At 38.3% G+C, this 16,543-nt stretch overlaps 1 protein-coding gene across 5 annotated transcripts in view; it reads left to right on the top strand.

Annotated features, from left to right (window-relative positions):
- Positions 1–16,543, top strand: part of MTUS1 (microtubule associated scaffold protein 1) — a 117,265-nt gene that overhangs the window by 42,955 nt on the left and 57,767 nt on the right. For 2 of the 5 annotated variants that reach the window (XM_048303111.1, XM_048303112.1), the window contains exons 4-7: positions 7,120–7,302; positions 11,094–11,225; positions 13,054–13,143; positions 14,381–14,428. In XM_048303111.1, the coding sequence (XP_048159068.1) occupies positions 7,120–7,302; positions 11,094–11,225; positions 13,054–13,143; positions 14,381–14,428 (453 nt within the window). Of the gene's footprint in view, positions 1–7,119; positions 7,303–8,570; positions 8,843–11,093; positions 11,226–13,053; positions 13,144–14,380; positions 14,429–16,543 lie in introns of those variants that run through there. The other 3 variants (XM_048303117.1, XM_048303114.1, XM_048303113.1) reach the window with 3 other exon arrangements.

Below are 16,543 nucleotides of genomic sequence, written 5' to 3'. Positions count from 1 at the left end.
GCAGGACTCCCTGGAAAGGTGACTACTTTTGGGTCATGGCGAGGAAAGGTAGACCCACAATCCTTTGGGGGACCCTATGCAGATCATTCTGTAACCCATTGGTCTGTCCCAGACCCTCTGTAATCCATTGGTCCCCTTGCTGATCCCCTGTATCCCTATAAAAGAAGACCAGTTCGCCTCTGTGGGGAGAGAGCTCGTCCCTGGCTTCCTTTCGCCGGAGGGGACCCACAATAAAGCTCCCTTCATGCGGAACCAGCCACACGGGCCTTCTCGTCTCTCTCTCTGGTCTGGCTTGGCCTAGAGGCTGCCCTGCAGAGCTGAGCTGGAATCACGAGCTGATATCACTAAAGAGCTGACAGCCTCTGCAAGGGCCCCTCTGCCAGCAGCTGAGAGGAAGACACCGGACCTCGGGAAGGCGATTCCTTTCGGGACCATCTCCCCGGACCGGTCATCTCTTCCTGGGTCACAGCCTTGGACCCCATCACCAGCTGTAATATGTACTAGTTCAAGCCTGTGTTGAAAGTGAACTTAAAACTTGCATGTTCCCCTTCAGAGGTATAGAAAGGAGGAAATTAATACATGGGTCTTCACAGAACATATGGTCTTGTCGTCCATAGTATGACACAAAGCTTGTCTGTGACTCTTCTGCGGTCATCTTAATCCAGACATCTCTAGTGCACAGTGACTCTGTATCTCATAACCAGTTCTTTAAACTGGGGAAAAAATTATTCAGTGTATCCAAAAGGACTTTTGTCAAGTTGGTGAGTTTGTGAGAGTTCAGAAAACAGTGTTAGTTGTGAGGGCTTGGGAGCCTTGCTGTTTATTGTTTATCCAATCACTTGAGTTGGACTTGCCTGGTAATGTTTCCAGTCTACTTTGCCCTCACTTCCTGGACATCCTCAACAGGAATGGTTTGCTGGAAGCTGCCTGGAGCAATATATTTACTTCTGCCAAGTACTGACCACTAGACCCCTGCCCCAGATGTTGGTCGTTCATCTACAAAATGGTCAATTCACAATTTGAAGCCAGAAACGAGCCATAAAATGATGTACTCTGAATGTAGCTTTGTCAATTTACTTTAAACCTTGACTATGTACACTAGCAGAAAAGCTTACCATAACTTTGACACCAGTTCTCTTTTGTTACTTTTCATTAACAAGGAGCTCTTCCCGTGGTCTAAGTGCTGCTCTTATTTTTGCAAGCCTTTCATAGGGTTCATCATAAAAATGTATTTTGGAATAAAATACTTCCTATTTATCTTTAGAAGTCAAGTTGACCTCGGGAAACGAGTAAAAGTGAAAGGGTTTTTGTTTGTGAGGTAATATGGGATCTGTTGTAATGAATGATTTCAAAGCAAATTGGTTTATTTATCTCTGGATAATTTGGGTGTGGTTCTCTGCGTTTTGGGGCGATGGGGGAGAAGAGAGGGAGTTGGAAATACTTGCGTTTATGGGTAATTCAGGTAGTCTGCTGGCTTCCAGAAGGGGGCATTTCATCCTATCAGCTTTGTTTAAGGTGCCATCAGTGACCGTAGTTAAGGAAATAATTTTTCACATATGTTCCCAGACTTTTTACAGGCAATTTTGTGACTAGCCCTAGTGAACTTTTAATATGTTGTACCTGTACCAAGAAGCGTGATCATACTTGCAGAGACTGATTCTAACAGTCAGCATATTGATGCTGACTATTTCTGACGCTGTCAGAAGTGTGGATGTATCTAAAGGAATATTCTCCTTTAGGAGAGAGGTGTGCACTATTTCCCTGCAGGGGAATTTCTTGGTACCTAGTCATTTACTTGCAAGGACATGCTGGTGTGTCTTCAAATAACTCTTTACCTGTACTGCTTAGTTCTGAATTCTCTCAGGGTGCAGGTAAAGGCGGAGGGAAATACGCATAATTTTCTTCAAGAAGAAATTTGTATTTGTTTGCCGCAGTGAGCTTCCCCTTTCATTTAAGGAGCACATGAACTCCCACAATAGAAAACTTAAAAGATTTGTAAATAACGTGAGCTTTAAAGCTGCAATCTAAGTCAAACAAATTTCCATGCCTAACATGAAGGGTTTGTGGGATGTAGAGCTGGACAATAATGAAAAGCGTGATTGGATGGGGTTGGTCATTTTCTTTTGCCTCAGCTTACCTTGCAGTACATTGATTTGACTTCTTGTGCCCAGTACTTCTAAACATACAGAACTTTACCATAGCTGTGTTAAAGCTAGTGATTGGGATTGGATTGTTTAAGTCAGCATGCAGCCTATGACAGTCTCCTGGCAAAACCGGAGTGGGCAAGCTTTGCCGCTGCTGTGCCTGGGAAGCTGGTGTGAAACTATCTGCTGTCCAGAGACTGGCTTTGCCTGGGGTCATAGAGGGTGGCGGCATGACTGTGCAGACATGGACTCTCTTGGGGCTGCTCTAGTTCACTCTACAAAAGGAAAAACCTAAAATGGACTAAATCAAGCAGGCATTATTATGGGCAAACAGAAGGTGAGAGAGCAGGTGTGAGCTCAAACTTGAGGCCAGGGAAGAGAAGGGCTGTTTCTAGGTGCTGGAGAGGTCACAGTGCAAGTGGTTGAAGGGAAGATGAGGAATGGAGAAGTCTCTGATTGTGGAAGGGTTTAACTGGAAGGAAATCGGCCACATTTCAAAACTGGACCAGATAGGAAGGCGAAAAAGTGAAACTCAACAGTAGGCATGCACAAGACACTACTCTTCCTCTCTCTTCCCCTAACTGAAAACACCCCAATCACTCTTCTGATGGTAGGATCATTTGAGGGAAGAAAAAGGCTTGTTTTGGTTGTTGGTAACTGCTGATAAATGCTCTGTAGTAGGAATGATTCATTCCCCAGTTTTAGTCCAAGAATGTTTAGCTGTAAGAGGAAGAACATGTGAACATCTACCTGCATGGCTACTGACACCCCAGTTATATTTTTGGCACTAGCTCACTGCTGGTTCCTTGCTGCCTGTCTAAAGATTGTAGAGAAACGGGAAGAATGCTGTGGAAGTCTGTATCAATGGAGAATTGAATCTTGCCTTATATAAACTGTTCTCTGACCATCTGTTATCCTCTAAACAAGTAAATTTCTCTCCTGTAAATATTTCAAGAGTCAGAAGTAACTTGACATTCCCTGGCTTTGTCCATGTTAATGTTGAACATTTGAGCATTCGTAACAACAGAATGTAACTGTGTCCTGCCTTCTTGGTACTTTTGGTAGTAATTTGAGACTTTAAAAGGGTGATGTAATTAGAAAGACATTACCTTAGAATTATGAAACATACTGTAGCCACTCTTCTTTCCTTGAAGGAATGCTGATACATGTATAGCATACCAGATAGTATAGTTAATAATGCTGAATGGCTGATCAGGTAAACTGGGAAGCTTGCAGCCAGCAGAAAAGTAATTAGTTAGTATTGCTACTGCTTTATGCTGTTTAAAATGGCAACCATAAGCACTCTTACACCGATGTTAAGATTGGTCTGCTGGAAAGACCTTGTACTCTTAGGCTTAGACTGGGCTTTTTCACCAGCTAAGAGGTTTAGCATTTTTAAAACAGAGCCCTTTGGATTTTTGAACTCTTAAGGAAAATCAGAAATGCATAAAGCAAAAATCCAAAATTCAGCATTTTCAAGAGTTAAGCAATGAAAGGCCAAACCAACTATTAGAGTTAGCCTTAGATTTAAACAAAAGCAGCAACAACAAAAAGTATCCTTCAAAAAACTGCTTCTGCACTTAGTGTGCCCAAAGTTTGTGTTTAGAAAAGGCTTCCAACCACTCATTTCCAGGTGTCATGTAGCTCCGTGAATGCCAGTTTCTCAGTGTTCAGTTCTAGATGTAAAATGTGTCAATGTGTTTTGAAATGGCGGACATGAAATTTCAGAATTTGTGAACAGGTATTTGACGTTACAGTCTGCCTCATGTCAACATTCTGGCAATGTGAGGTTTTTTAGGCTCCAGTGCTGTTTAAAGGAAGACTTAACTTTTTCTTGACAATAGCCACCTATGAGGGATTGATATAAAAGGATGATTATTTGAGTAAGGATATGAAAGCTGACTTCAGAGCTTCTTGAAGAGTGAGCTTTGTTCTTTGCTTATTTCCATTCCAATACAAGAGATACTCTAACATAGTTCAAGTAACATGGTTGGTTGTTGCATGGAGACTTTTTTCTAAAGGATTGCCAACTCATTAGTTCAGTGTAAAGGAATGTGGTATTTCTGGTATCCCACTTGAGTGACTAGATTAAATAACTGGTGAAAGCCTGTTACTTTGATGCTACTGCTTGTTGTCTTTATAATAATGGTTGACTAAATATCCTGCTTTTCTGCTCATTTCCACTACTTTGGTTTGTATACCATATCTTCCTGCTTCTGTCTTCAAAACCTTTGCATTTAATTATGTGTGACTTCTTAGCGCATGGTACTTATGAAAAAACCTTTAAAAATATTAGTTGAAGTAATACCTAGAGTAGTTGCTTAATGATCTTGTGTCATGACTTAAAAGAAATTCTCCCTCGAGCTGGGCTTTTGAAAAATGTATTTGAGTGCTTGAGTAATTACTATAATAGAAGCATTATAGGAAAGTACCAAGCAGCAGAAGAACTAAGAGAAAAGGTAATCTGCTTGACCTGCTTTTGAAACTGGGCATCCTAGAGATCGCTGTGCTCACTGGATGGGTTTGAGTTCTGAGCACTGCCACACTCCAGCCTCTGCAGAGAAGTTGGGTTTGCTGCAAATCATCAATAGGGAACATGCTGTACTAGACAAGACTGAGATTTTCACATGTTTACTTTGACCCTTCTTGAGTGAAAATCACTGTGAAGAAAACCAGATTTTGTTCCTGTATGTTTTGGACTGGATGAACAAGTCCAGCACAATAGCAATCAAACATGTTACATTCATCTTTAAGTAATCAAATGCAGCTGATAAAACGCATTTGTTCCTCTAGCTGCCTTTTGTAATGTAGAATTTTAACTCAGTAAGTCATACAAACTTAACACACAGTGTTTGTACAGCAGCACTTTTTTCTGTTTGTTTTTTGGGGAGTTGTTTGGATTTTGTACTTTGTTTTGCTGGGAGGCTATTTAGAAAAGGAATTTCTGACTGGTCTGGATTAATTATTTTCCTGGTATGTTGACCCATTAATGAAAAAAGATTTTAGAAAACAATGTGGAAGGTTTTATAAAGCTGTCAGGTTTGTTCTATGATGTAAAAATGTGACAGAAACTTTTTTGGTCGAACACATAAAATTATTTCTGTTATGTTGCCTGGAGTGCTGTTTCAGAGGTGTTTTAATAAACGTGAATTTGTGGTGTTCTCATAGCACAACAAAGCTTGTATTCTTTTTATCATGTTCCATATATTCAATTGTCCCTTTCAGTAACTTACAAAAAAATCTAAAATATGGCTGATAATTTTGTCTCAGAGGATTAATAACAGGCTACAGTAAAGCTATATACAGAATCGGAGTTCAGCATAGTAATGACAAACAAGTAGTAAAAGTGCACCTGTGAAGAGAGATGTGATGCAAAGCTTGTTTAATTACTCATTGAAGCTTGCATGTTACATTCTGTGACCAGCAGTGTGTAATATGCTAATACAGGTTTAGTATTTATTGTAAGTGAGGTTTCTCTTTTGTTACTGAATTGATCTGAACTGAGGGAAGTAGCTTTGGATGTACCTTCCTTTACCAGTGCTGATCCTGATTTTGCGTACTTGATACAGGATGTTTTGAGACAAGTTATCTAATCCTGTGACACCACCTGCTGTTGAAAGGCAGACACTGGGCATGTTTTTCTTGTCTAAAATTCAATGCAATCCTCTTAATGTCATGATTTCCTGGGTTTGGTGCAAATTGAAGGTTTCTTGGTGATTAGTATTTAAGAGTAGAGATCCTGTAGTAAAACTGGTGTTGCTTAAGGTGAAATTACTAGCTAATTTTGTCATATTTCAGCAGTCTTCTAGCTTCAGTGAAGTTGAAATGGGGTTTATAGTAACAAGAATAAAGGGAAGGGTATTCCCTTTAAATAGAAATTTGACTGTTTTAAGTCAAACCTGAGACACTGTAGTTGTTTCTTTTCCAGTAAGATAAACTGTCTTATCAGCCTTGAAAATGGCAGTGACATGAAAAATTAATGTATTTTAGATAGTTTTGGTTATAATAAGTAACAAAATATTTTCTAAAAAAATATTAAGTCTGTCTTCCATATGTCTGTTTTTTTACAAAAATGAAAACCTCTTATCCATGTTCAGAAGGCTGTATTAAGATCTCAATACTGGAGCTGGCAGGAGTCAACTCAGAGCTGGCAAAAGAAGTCTGTGTGTTTGTAACTTCTCTGGGCCACTGAAATTTTAATCTAGGTGCACACTTTTCAGAAATAAACTGAAAGCTTAATTTGACTAAACTCAAATTTTCTTGTGGAAAGTGTATTTGCTTTGTTAGTAGTGCAAGAGTGAGCTCCTCTTACACCTATCTCCTGTATAGGTGCTTTTCCTATTTGATTAACTTAGCTGTTGGGTGTTTATATTCAACAAGCTCAAATGAAAACTGGACTTAATATAAAAATGTTGCTGCACCAGCTGGCCACTAAGAACTTGGTTTTGGAAGAGCTGTTAAACTGGTTCTGTAGAACTACTCAGTTTTTAGTATGAGTACAAAACAATTTGATACTCTCATGCTGTCTAATTCCTTGAAAGGATATTATCTTTTAGTGTTCTGTCAAAGGGGAGTGGAGTTGTGAATCTGTTTTGGGGAGGAGCAAACAGAAGAATCCTTTCTTGGATTGTCTTTGAAATAGAGGTTATGTTTTTGTGGGATTGCCGGTACAGCAAACCATAATGCTAGGTAGGAGAATGCAAAAACAGCCCTTTTTTTGTGCAGATGTCTGCACCAAGGCCAATCTGTAAAGCTCTTGACTTGTTTCTGAGGCTTTAAGTCCTTGGAATGGTTTTTCTGCATCTACAGCACTTTTTACCTTGTCAGTAGGAAGTAGATTAAGCCACTTTATATGGATTTTTACTGTGTAAATATTTTTATTTGCAGGCATACGTGTAAAAGAAGTAAATGTTTAAGTTTCTTTCCTATGCCTTTTGTTCTTCTTTCTCCCTCCTCTTTCCCCCCTAATTGACAGGCGTAGGATCTTTGCCAGGAGAGAAGCATGCCTCAGTGAAAAATTCTCCAGCCTCATGGACTAGCTTTGGTAAATCCCTTGCCAAATCCAAAGTGCCTGTCAAAAGATCAGTGCTTGAGAGAACACCTAGCCTCTCATCAGTCAGCAGTGCTCAGAGTGAGCAAAGTCTTTTCAGCACTAATTGTAAGTATATGTGAGGGTTATGGGTTTTAACTGATTGATAACCAACATCAACTGCTTGTGGGAAAAAATCCTCTTGGAAGGGAGTCCTGTCTGACGAGTACCTGTATGAATTCTGATTGTACTACTTACTAGTTCTAGGTCTTACTCTTTTGCCTCTTTACTTAGAGCTTTCCTTTTTGAGACCTACTGCCTGAAGGAGCTTTGAGCCCTGGATTTTGGGTTGATGAGTAGAAATTTTGGTACAACTTCTCTTCCATCCTGAAACATTACATAACCATCATGTCTTCTTAAGCAAGATTTTCCAGTGTTTACGAGTAGCGTTATAAATCTGAACAGAATGGTTTACTTGGCATAATATTTGGAGCAGTGTGTTACAGGATTTTGATACTAATTATTTTCTTGAACCGATTTATATCTGCTTTCAGAGTTTTAACACAAAATGTGTAGATGAAATTACAGGCAGGTAAGTGCTTGTTTTAGAAGATCAATCATTGCATGGGTAGACTTCTGTAATTTCTAAGGTAGCTGTAAACATTGGTGTATGAACTAACCAAATCCATGTTGATTAAAACTAGGGAGAAAAATAACAGGACTTGCTTTGTTATGAAGTTCTACAGCAGTTCTTAGGAGTTCTGAGGGCAAAAAATATGAAGGAAATAACATACGACTATCAGACATATTAGTATTCCCAGCTATGCATATTCAAATAAGTGCATTCAAACATTCTGCTACTATTGTATCACTTGTTATATCTTGAAGACTGGGCAAAGGCCTTTTGTTTGTGCCAGATGTCACTTATGTCTGTCTTCAATGGACTGAAAAAGAGAACTGTGATTTAACATACATCTGTGGTTTATGTATGCGCATATGCATACATACATAACTACATTTTCTCGTGTTCTTCTCCCCCGGCCCCATACTGCCTTCATTAAACTAAAACCTAACATATTCCTCAAATGAATAAGAGTATGTAATAAAATATGCATTGTGTGCAGGTTGCTTTGTAATGAGATTGGTTCTGATCCTGTGACAGCCATGTTGACTTTTGCTGTTCAGGTTTAGGACTGTATCTGGAATTGCTAAGCAGCTTTGTCTGCTCTTCATTTTGCTCCCTCATGTAACAAAGGAAGGGGTCATCGCTTCATAACAAAGGAGTGTATTCAGATTAAGTATCCAAACAGATGACTCCTTATTTAGCCTGATTTGCTAGCTGCTGTAATCTGTTTTGTCCACTGCCTTCAAGCTTACAATTTTTTCCACTCCGATTCACGAAGACCAAGCAAGAGCAATATGAGAGGCTGAACATGGCTGCGGTCTCGTAGACTTTAAGCTTGCTTAGATCTTTTTTAAATGACTATACCAGGAGGACTCCGCAGTTGCACAGAAACTAATTTTTCTCCTGTTATTTTCATCAATTCTACACTAACACCACCGACTGACTCAGGAAGCCACTATGATATTACCTTACTGACATTGCTGGTAGTGGGGTCTTACAGCTTTTGTATTGTTCCTTTGTTAGCCACGTTTACTGGGAAGAGAAGTAGGTTGTATTCCTTTTTTATTTCTATTCTAAAGCATGTATTTTGTTTTGTGGAGGTTGGTAAATATATGCAATATTTTGATCTGCTGATTTTCTGTGAGATTATTTTTCTTTAGAGAATTTTTTACACTAGGTGAGAATTATTTATGTCTAATAGTAAGGTATTGTGAGTATAATGACTTTAGATTATGTGTAATTCATATGTTAGTGAAATTTTTGTGACTTTGAATCAAATTGCGAAGAACTAAGGAATTTACTTTGTACTCTAATGCTAAGTACAGTGCTGTTCTTGTTTTTTTATTCTTTCCTTTAGTCTAATATGTAATAATGTCAGGAAAAAAATTTGTAAACCTATAGTGTTTTTTATTAGATTTGTGGGACACAAAAGATCATAATGGGTGGCTTATGCTGTGTGTGTCATGAAATTTATGACAAACTGCTGTCATCCTGTCAACCATATTAAATCAAAAAGGTGCTTGGCTTGTTCGGAGTTTGTCTTGTGTTAGCAGAGAAAAAAAATGACAGGAGAGCATTTATCCTGCTTTGTCAGCTCAGCCCTTTGTTATGGGATGTCCTTGGATTGGTAATTCCGTGTGGCAGCATTAGGGGGTTTTTTTTTGTCTAATGAACACTTGAACTTTTTGATTCTTTTCTCTAAAATGACTTCTTATTTGAGAAGTTCAAAAATCATGAGGTTTGAAATGTTGTTGTTACTAAAAGCATATTTTGCATGCAGGCAGTCAGTTTGAGCATTGAAAATTAGATTTTTTTAACAGTAATCTCAGTTTTAGTGCTGAGCTGAAAATACTATCCTTTGAACATATTGAAATGTTTAACTCTGAGGTTAAGAATATGAATCCAGGTTTTAATTGCATTAGAATAATTACATATAAAGTAAATAGTGTTTCAGAAGTTAAAAAGCTGATCCTAGCAGTTGATCTGCATCTGCATTTTTGTACAGTCAATACTTCATTAAAATTCTTCTAATGAGTTGAGTTTTCAGATCTTTATTGGGCTGAGATCACTTCATACCTGTCTGTCTTTATTCAGGATTGCAGTAGCTGCTCCAAATTCTATGAATAAACAGCTTCGAATCCGAAAGTGATCAAACTCTGAATCTGTGGGGTTTTGGTGGGGTTTTTTGTTGTTTGTTTGTTTGGTTTTTTTCCTGCACACAGTTTGGTTAGCTGACTCCAGAGTTTTCAATAGGACAGAACACTGTCCTAACTAGTCTGCACCAGAAGGCTGCTCACTCTCCCCAAGCATGACTTCCATGGTGTGCTGCTGATTTAGAAGAGGAAATAGCACACTAGTTTGCAGGCAATTGTTAACTGCTTGCAGTGAGCTCTGAGCAAACATCCCTAATTTAGTGATTTACAAAAAATGTTAAGGACTTTTTCACACTTCATGCTTTACTAAAACAACTTGGTTTTAATGATCTGATGTTGATCAGGGTCAGATTCCCACAGAATAACTGTTACTGATGTGTTATGCAAATTGTTCCTCGTTTATAGATATTTTTGCAAATATTTAGCTTTTGTGTGTTTAGAGAGACTCCAACTTCCTTTTTTAAAAAAACAATGATGGCTTCAGTTGCATGTGTTAGTTAAAGGGAAACCCTCTTTCTGTGGTTGAAAATATTTAGTGGCCAGAAAGCATCTTTTTGAAGTAGTTAACTTACATGGTGTATGCTAGTCTATTTAAAGACACTAAAATAATCTCAAGAGTATATGTTTCATCTTTTGATGAACAATATTAGTCATGTAGTTCACATTGCCTTTAAAAAAAGGCCAGTCTCATTAAAACACTAATATATTACCAGGCAAACCTGGTAATATATGACAAAAGCTTTCCCCCCCCCCCACCCCCCCCCCCCCCCTTTTTTTTTAATGACTAGAGAGAGAAGCAGCATTGTGACAATTCCACAGTGACTTAATTTTTGCTTGTCTCTGGTACATGCCATGTGAATTCTTGCTCTTTAATGTGTTAGTATACATAATTTTTCAGTGCCCAAACCAAAGTCTACTCAATCTGTACTTCAGAAGTATGTTCATATTTTTTCTGGGTAATTGAAACAATGTTTTCCCAAAATTTCAGGTTTTTGTGTTTCAAGGAAAAATTTCCATTTTGAGCATAAACTCAAACCTCTTTCAGGGTCTTTTAATCTCTAGTAAAACTGTCTTGGCTTACGATTTAGTGTTCCCTAAACTCTATATGCCTAGCGAAAATTCTTTGTGATTCTGTTTTGCAGCTGCAAGTGCCACAGTCATCAGGAATGGAGAATGGCCTTCAAAACCAGCCTGCCAGAATGGCACTTCGGGGTTTGTCTCTTTGAAAGCATTACCAAGACCTAGATTGCACTCGTTGAGGTCAACTCCAAAAGGTATATGAGTCTGTTTGTAGATAGAGGAGGTAAAATCACATCAGTGGTGCTTCAAAGTGTTGCAAGACTTTGTAGGAAGGCTGAAATGTTCATGGTACAGGGACTAAATGCACCTTGCTACATGGCAGGTGTCATTGCGTGGGGTTTGCATTGTTTTGAGAAGAGTTCTTTTCTTTCAGAAAGTTCAGGCACAAACTCTGTCACTGCTGGTAATCTGCAGAACAGACGTACCCTGAATTTATCCTCAGTGTATGGTTGTTCTTGTCCTTATGCAGACTTTGTATTATCTTCACCCCTTTCAGAGCTGAAAGGGCCTTAGGGGATGGGGATATATTTTTGAATAAGGTATTATTAGACGTATCTTCTTTTGTAGATCAATGACATTGTCCCATCTTTCGAAGGGAGGAGTCACAGAAACTTAGCTTTTCATGCTGCTTTTTCTTGATATTCTTCTTACTGGCTGAATTAGAAGCTTTAATGGAGACAAGAAAATTAATTTTGTTTTATCGTCTTGTGCTAAAAGAAACATTAAATGTAATTCCTTTGTATTAAACATTGTTCAGGTTCCTATTTCTGTTCGAGCTAGGACCTCTTGATTGGCCGACCGTGCTTATTCTACTCAAGCCACCAGCACCAGTTGACAACTCATTCTCTGAGCAAAATTAAAAACATAATGGGAGCAGATAAATAAGCTTGCTGTGTCTCTTTCCTAAGTCCTAGCTTTTATCAGCTTGCTTCTGACCGTCTTTGTGGTGAACTGGTTATTGTAATTGGATAAACCTAATTAAATACTGTACTCCTGCTTTAGACTTAAATTTTTAGCTGTTATCTGACATAATTGAGAATAAGTTAAGAGATTCCTGCCAAACGTCTTGCTCTAAAGACATACTTTAAAAAAGTAAAGAGTGAAATGAAACAGAATTTGCCACAAATTAGAAATCACCTTGAAACAAACATGAATCATACGGCTTTCTGACAAGCTGATGCTTTCTGTTGGGGTCCAACACATGTGGCACAACTATGCATAGCTCATCATCTTCAGTGAATTGGAAGTGTGCCTTCAGCACCTGCAGGAGCAGTGTGGCCAAAGGAAGCTGGTATTCCCCTTCAGATCAGTGTTACCTGGACTACTGTGTTGTGTTTTGGGTCCTTCCCAGACCAAGAGGGTTGTTTTGAAACTGGAAAGACCCAGTGGAGACTTAGGAAGATGACTGGGGTCTCTGTCCAGTGAGGAGAAGTTGAGGGAGTTGAGCCTGTGTAGTCAGTAACTTGAAAAGGACAGCTGTAAAGGCCATGGTGCCAAACTCTTCTCAGTAGCACCAGATGATGTGGCAATCAGAAATGCTTGCAAATTGTAGAGTGGGAAATGCATCCTTGCCCGGTGATGCCATAGAACCACCCTTCCTGGAGGTTTCCAAGGCTCATCTAGACAAAAGCGTGGTCAACTGATCTTGTCTTAATGGTGACCCTGCTCTGAGTGGGAGTCTGGATATCTGGTCTCTGGAGGTCTCTTTCAGCCAGTGTTTCCGTAGCTGCGTTGTATTTGCTGCTGTTTTGAGATGAAAGTAACTTGATCTTAGTGCTAAAATGAAATCTTTACTAATGTTTTCTCCTGCTTAGAAGGTTTTTAAAACGATCTTTTTATTTCTTCCAAGGTGAGTTCTGGTAAAGCAGAGCTAATTTTAAATACAGCTTAAATGTTCTAGAAGGTTTATCCTTTTGTGTTTGAGTAGATTTGTGTATCTTGTACTTAACTGTAAAAAGTAAGATATGTCTTTAATTGCTGACATAGTGCTACTTTAAAGTTCATCTAAGCTTTTACTTTTAGGAGCCAAGACCAGGTCGTCTTCACTGAACCAGTGCACACCAAAATCATCTGGGCCACTGCACTTAGCAAGGAAAGTCAGTGAGACCAGAGGTAATCAGCTGTTGTGTAGTCAATTTTTTACTTGAATCTCTCTGTCTTGAGAAGGAGCCGCTATGCTTTATGATTTCAGAATAATTGAGATAGTTGGCTCTTTTTCTTTGCAGTTCACCGTATTGGACACTGGCTCTGCAAAATTCTGTTCCTTACCTATTTGCTTTAGGGACATTCACTGTCTACTATCTGCTTGAAACTTCCCATTAAGGACTAAAAATACAGGATAATTAATCTGTCTGTTAAATGATGTTCTGTCACCTGCTTATAAGCTGTGTGCTTGCAAGACACAGTGTACACTAGATTTTGCCTAGTCTGTGTTCAATTTAAGCAAGATTCTTGTGAGAGGATGCTGATTAGCTCTGGTTGTTGAGGATATTTACTCCACTTCATGTTTCTGTATCAGATGTTTGTTTTATCTTTAACGGTGAATTAAAATTAGTCTTTTCTGCCAGTGTGAATCAAAAGAACAGATACAAACCTTTGGAAAAGCTTTGTAAGATTTTCACTTGGGAGCAAAGCTCTATTTGCAAGGCTGAGGTGGGGGGAAACAAGTGCAGTGGCGGTAAAAAGCAGCTTGTTTCCTGATGAAAACCATGCCATAGGATCACACACTATTCCTAAAGCCTGCAGAAAGGTGTTGTCAAAAGACCTTTTATGAACTTCTGCACATGACTTTTGCACTTAACCGAGTAGTCTGAAAGATTGCTTTCATTCAATAGCCTTCAAAATAATGAGGTCCATAGGTCAATTTTCACATAACTTTCAAGTAATACAGTAAGAGTGGGTTAACTTTCTCAGTGGTTTCATTTATATCTAACTTGATTGTTAGCACATTTGACAATGTTGTTAATTTGTTGCTCCTCTATGCAAATAAAGTAACCGTAGCATACAGAAGGAAAAAAAAAATGCTATAAAGCCAGTATAGGTGATAGTTTTCCATTATCTGTGGTCTTCTTTGCATGAGTAAAGTAAAACAGTGCTACCCAACTTAAATCTAATAATTGTAATAGGATAGTTGTAATTGGGAATACATCCTGCATTTCCATTATCAGCAGTTCCTTATAATGCTAAATCTTGCTGTAGATCATGCCATCAGCCATCACAAGAAAGAAACTGAAATAGCAAAGTTTGAGGACCTTATGTGGAAAGAATCTTGAATCTTAAAAAAGGCAGCCCTACTGCCCCTTACTGGCTTGAAGTATAATTTTTTTGTTTGTTTGTTTCCTTTCTGCAGGTACTCCTGGAAAAAATGTACACCAAAGCCTATCTTGTTTGGGTCCTGGTGAGTTTTCTGAATGCATTTTATATTATATGTGGTGCAACTCAAGTTTATGTATTATATTAGTGTATTGGTTCTTTTCTGGGAAGAACAGATACATGGATAATTCTGTAAGCTATCACTGACTCTAGTTTCAAGGAATATGGAAAAAAGCCTATTTTTCCTGGGTTTTGTTTACTTCCTGTCTTCTGGCTAGCCAAGTCTTAGGCTATGCAGTCTGTTCTGTTACGCTGTTTCCAGTGAAACCTAAGGAGCTTTAAACTGTATTAAAAAAAAGTATGGAAAGGAAACTTGGGTGTAATTTTTACTTTTTAGCCAAAGTAAGTAATGAATGAACTCGTGTGTTGCAACTTTACAAAAAAAAAAAAAAAAATAGAAGAATCCTGCAGAGCCTTCCTTTTCTGGAACGTTCATTGTAGATAACCTGTGGGTGTGAGCTGTCTTTGTGTATCACTGTAGACTACATTTGTATAAGAAGTTGAAGTTATCAGAGCATGTTGATGTATGTGTCTGCTCTTATGGCAGAGGGAGAAATCGCAGCTGATTAAGTGGCAGATGGCGTTTCAAAATCTGGCAGAGTTTTAAGGAGTTCATATTGGGTTTGTTTTTGGTGTTTGCGCCAGTCAGGACACCTGGTGCTAATTTCTATCTGCCAAGAGACTGAAAAGTCCTCAGATGATGCTTCTACTTGCAGCAGTTTCCAGGTCTTTTCAAGAGAGTTGGCAGTCTAAATTAGCTTCCCAAGAATCAGTGTGTATTTGTTGAATTAAAAGCTACTTGTAATTAATTACTCGTTGAAAAGCCCTTTTTGAAAGATACTGAAGATCACTGGAAAGCCCTGTGTCCCCTGAGTGAATAGCAGATGTCTTTCTGAAAGAGGTGCTGTAGCCAAGCAGATGTTGTAAATTTGAGTCTGAAATGACTGGACAAATCAGTTCTGATCTGTAACTCTGGTACTGTGGCAGTATTTTTTAAATTTCCTGTAGTCATCACGTGCGTTTAATGCTTTTGTCTTTTACTCTCTTTCTTGTCAAATGTCTACATATTAATTGTGACAGAGTAGTTCGATATCTTCTGTTAAGAGTCAGGGCTTCTGTCAGACTTTGCCCAAAGTGCTTGTTCTGTTTGTTGCTTTTATTGGTACTTGGCTGAACTAATGTTAGTTTAGGTAAAGCCTGACACTGAGTTCCAAGAGCTCAAACATAGTCTGTTGTATAAGCATGTAGGTCATGATTCAGCTAGCAACATAATGTCTTGATCAGCTCAATTGAGGAAACCCCTAATGAGCAATAAAATCTGTTTCTGGACTAGAAACTAGAAGAGTAAATTTCTCTTATGCTAGCTTACAATAGTCTCAACATATAACTTTATTTCCCTCTAAACTTAGTGTGCACATTCTCTCTACTTTCCATGCAGAAAAGTAGTGTTCCCTCCCCTTTTTACTGGTTTAGTAGAATTTTGCTTATGATTCATCTTTTCTGACCTAATAAAGCATGTTGCTACATGACTTTGAAGTGTTGGATTTGATGCCTTAAAAATACAGTCATAAACTCCAAATTTGCTGTAATTTAGCAATTCTTTAGTAAATGCTCTTTACTCAGACTTTTGCCAGTAAAATGGCTGTATTTCAGTGTTTGTCCTAACAAACCTGAACTGCTTACTGTACTGAGTCAGTTTCCAAAACTGGAGATGTGAGACATTCAACTTAATACATTTCTAATTTGTACAGAGCATTAGTATAATTTCCTATTTATGAATGCAGAGCTTTCTGGTGGAGTATTTTGCATTTTTGAGAAGTTTTTTTTCCATCCTTACAGTTGCAGATAGTTCTTACAGAATAAAAATACTGTGTGACTGCTTGGATATTCTGCAGTACAATGTCTTACATTTTAAGAAAAGACAAATGATCTTTTTTGAAATGAACTGAAGTAATGCCAGCCAGTACCATGTAGAATGAGACCCGCTATCTTCTATTTTTTTTTTTTTTTCCTTTTGGCTTTGATATTACAGTGAAGCTTTGTTCTAGTGACTGCAGCTAGTATAAAGCTTTTTTTCTTTTATTTCAGTGCCATAGTTAAGTCTACAGTTTTTAGCCTTAGCCAGTGAGAAGTTTCAACA

Source organism: Corvus hawaiiensis, chromosome 5 (assembly GCF_020740725.1).
Source record: "Corvus hawaiiensis isolate bCorHaw1 chromosome 5, bCorHaw1.pri.cur, whole genome shotgun sequence".
Lineage (NCBI taxonomy): Eukaryota > Metazoa > Chordata > Aves > Passeriformes > Corvidae > Corvus > Corvus hawaiiensis.
This window is presented reverse-complemented; position numbering and strand designations above follow the sequence as displayed.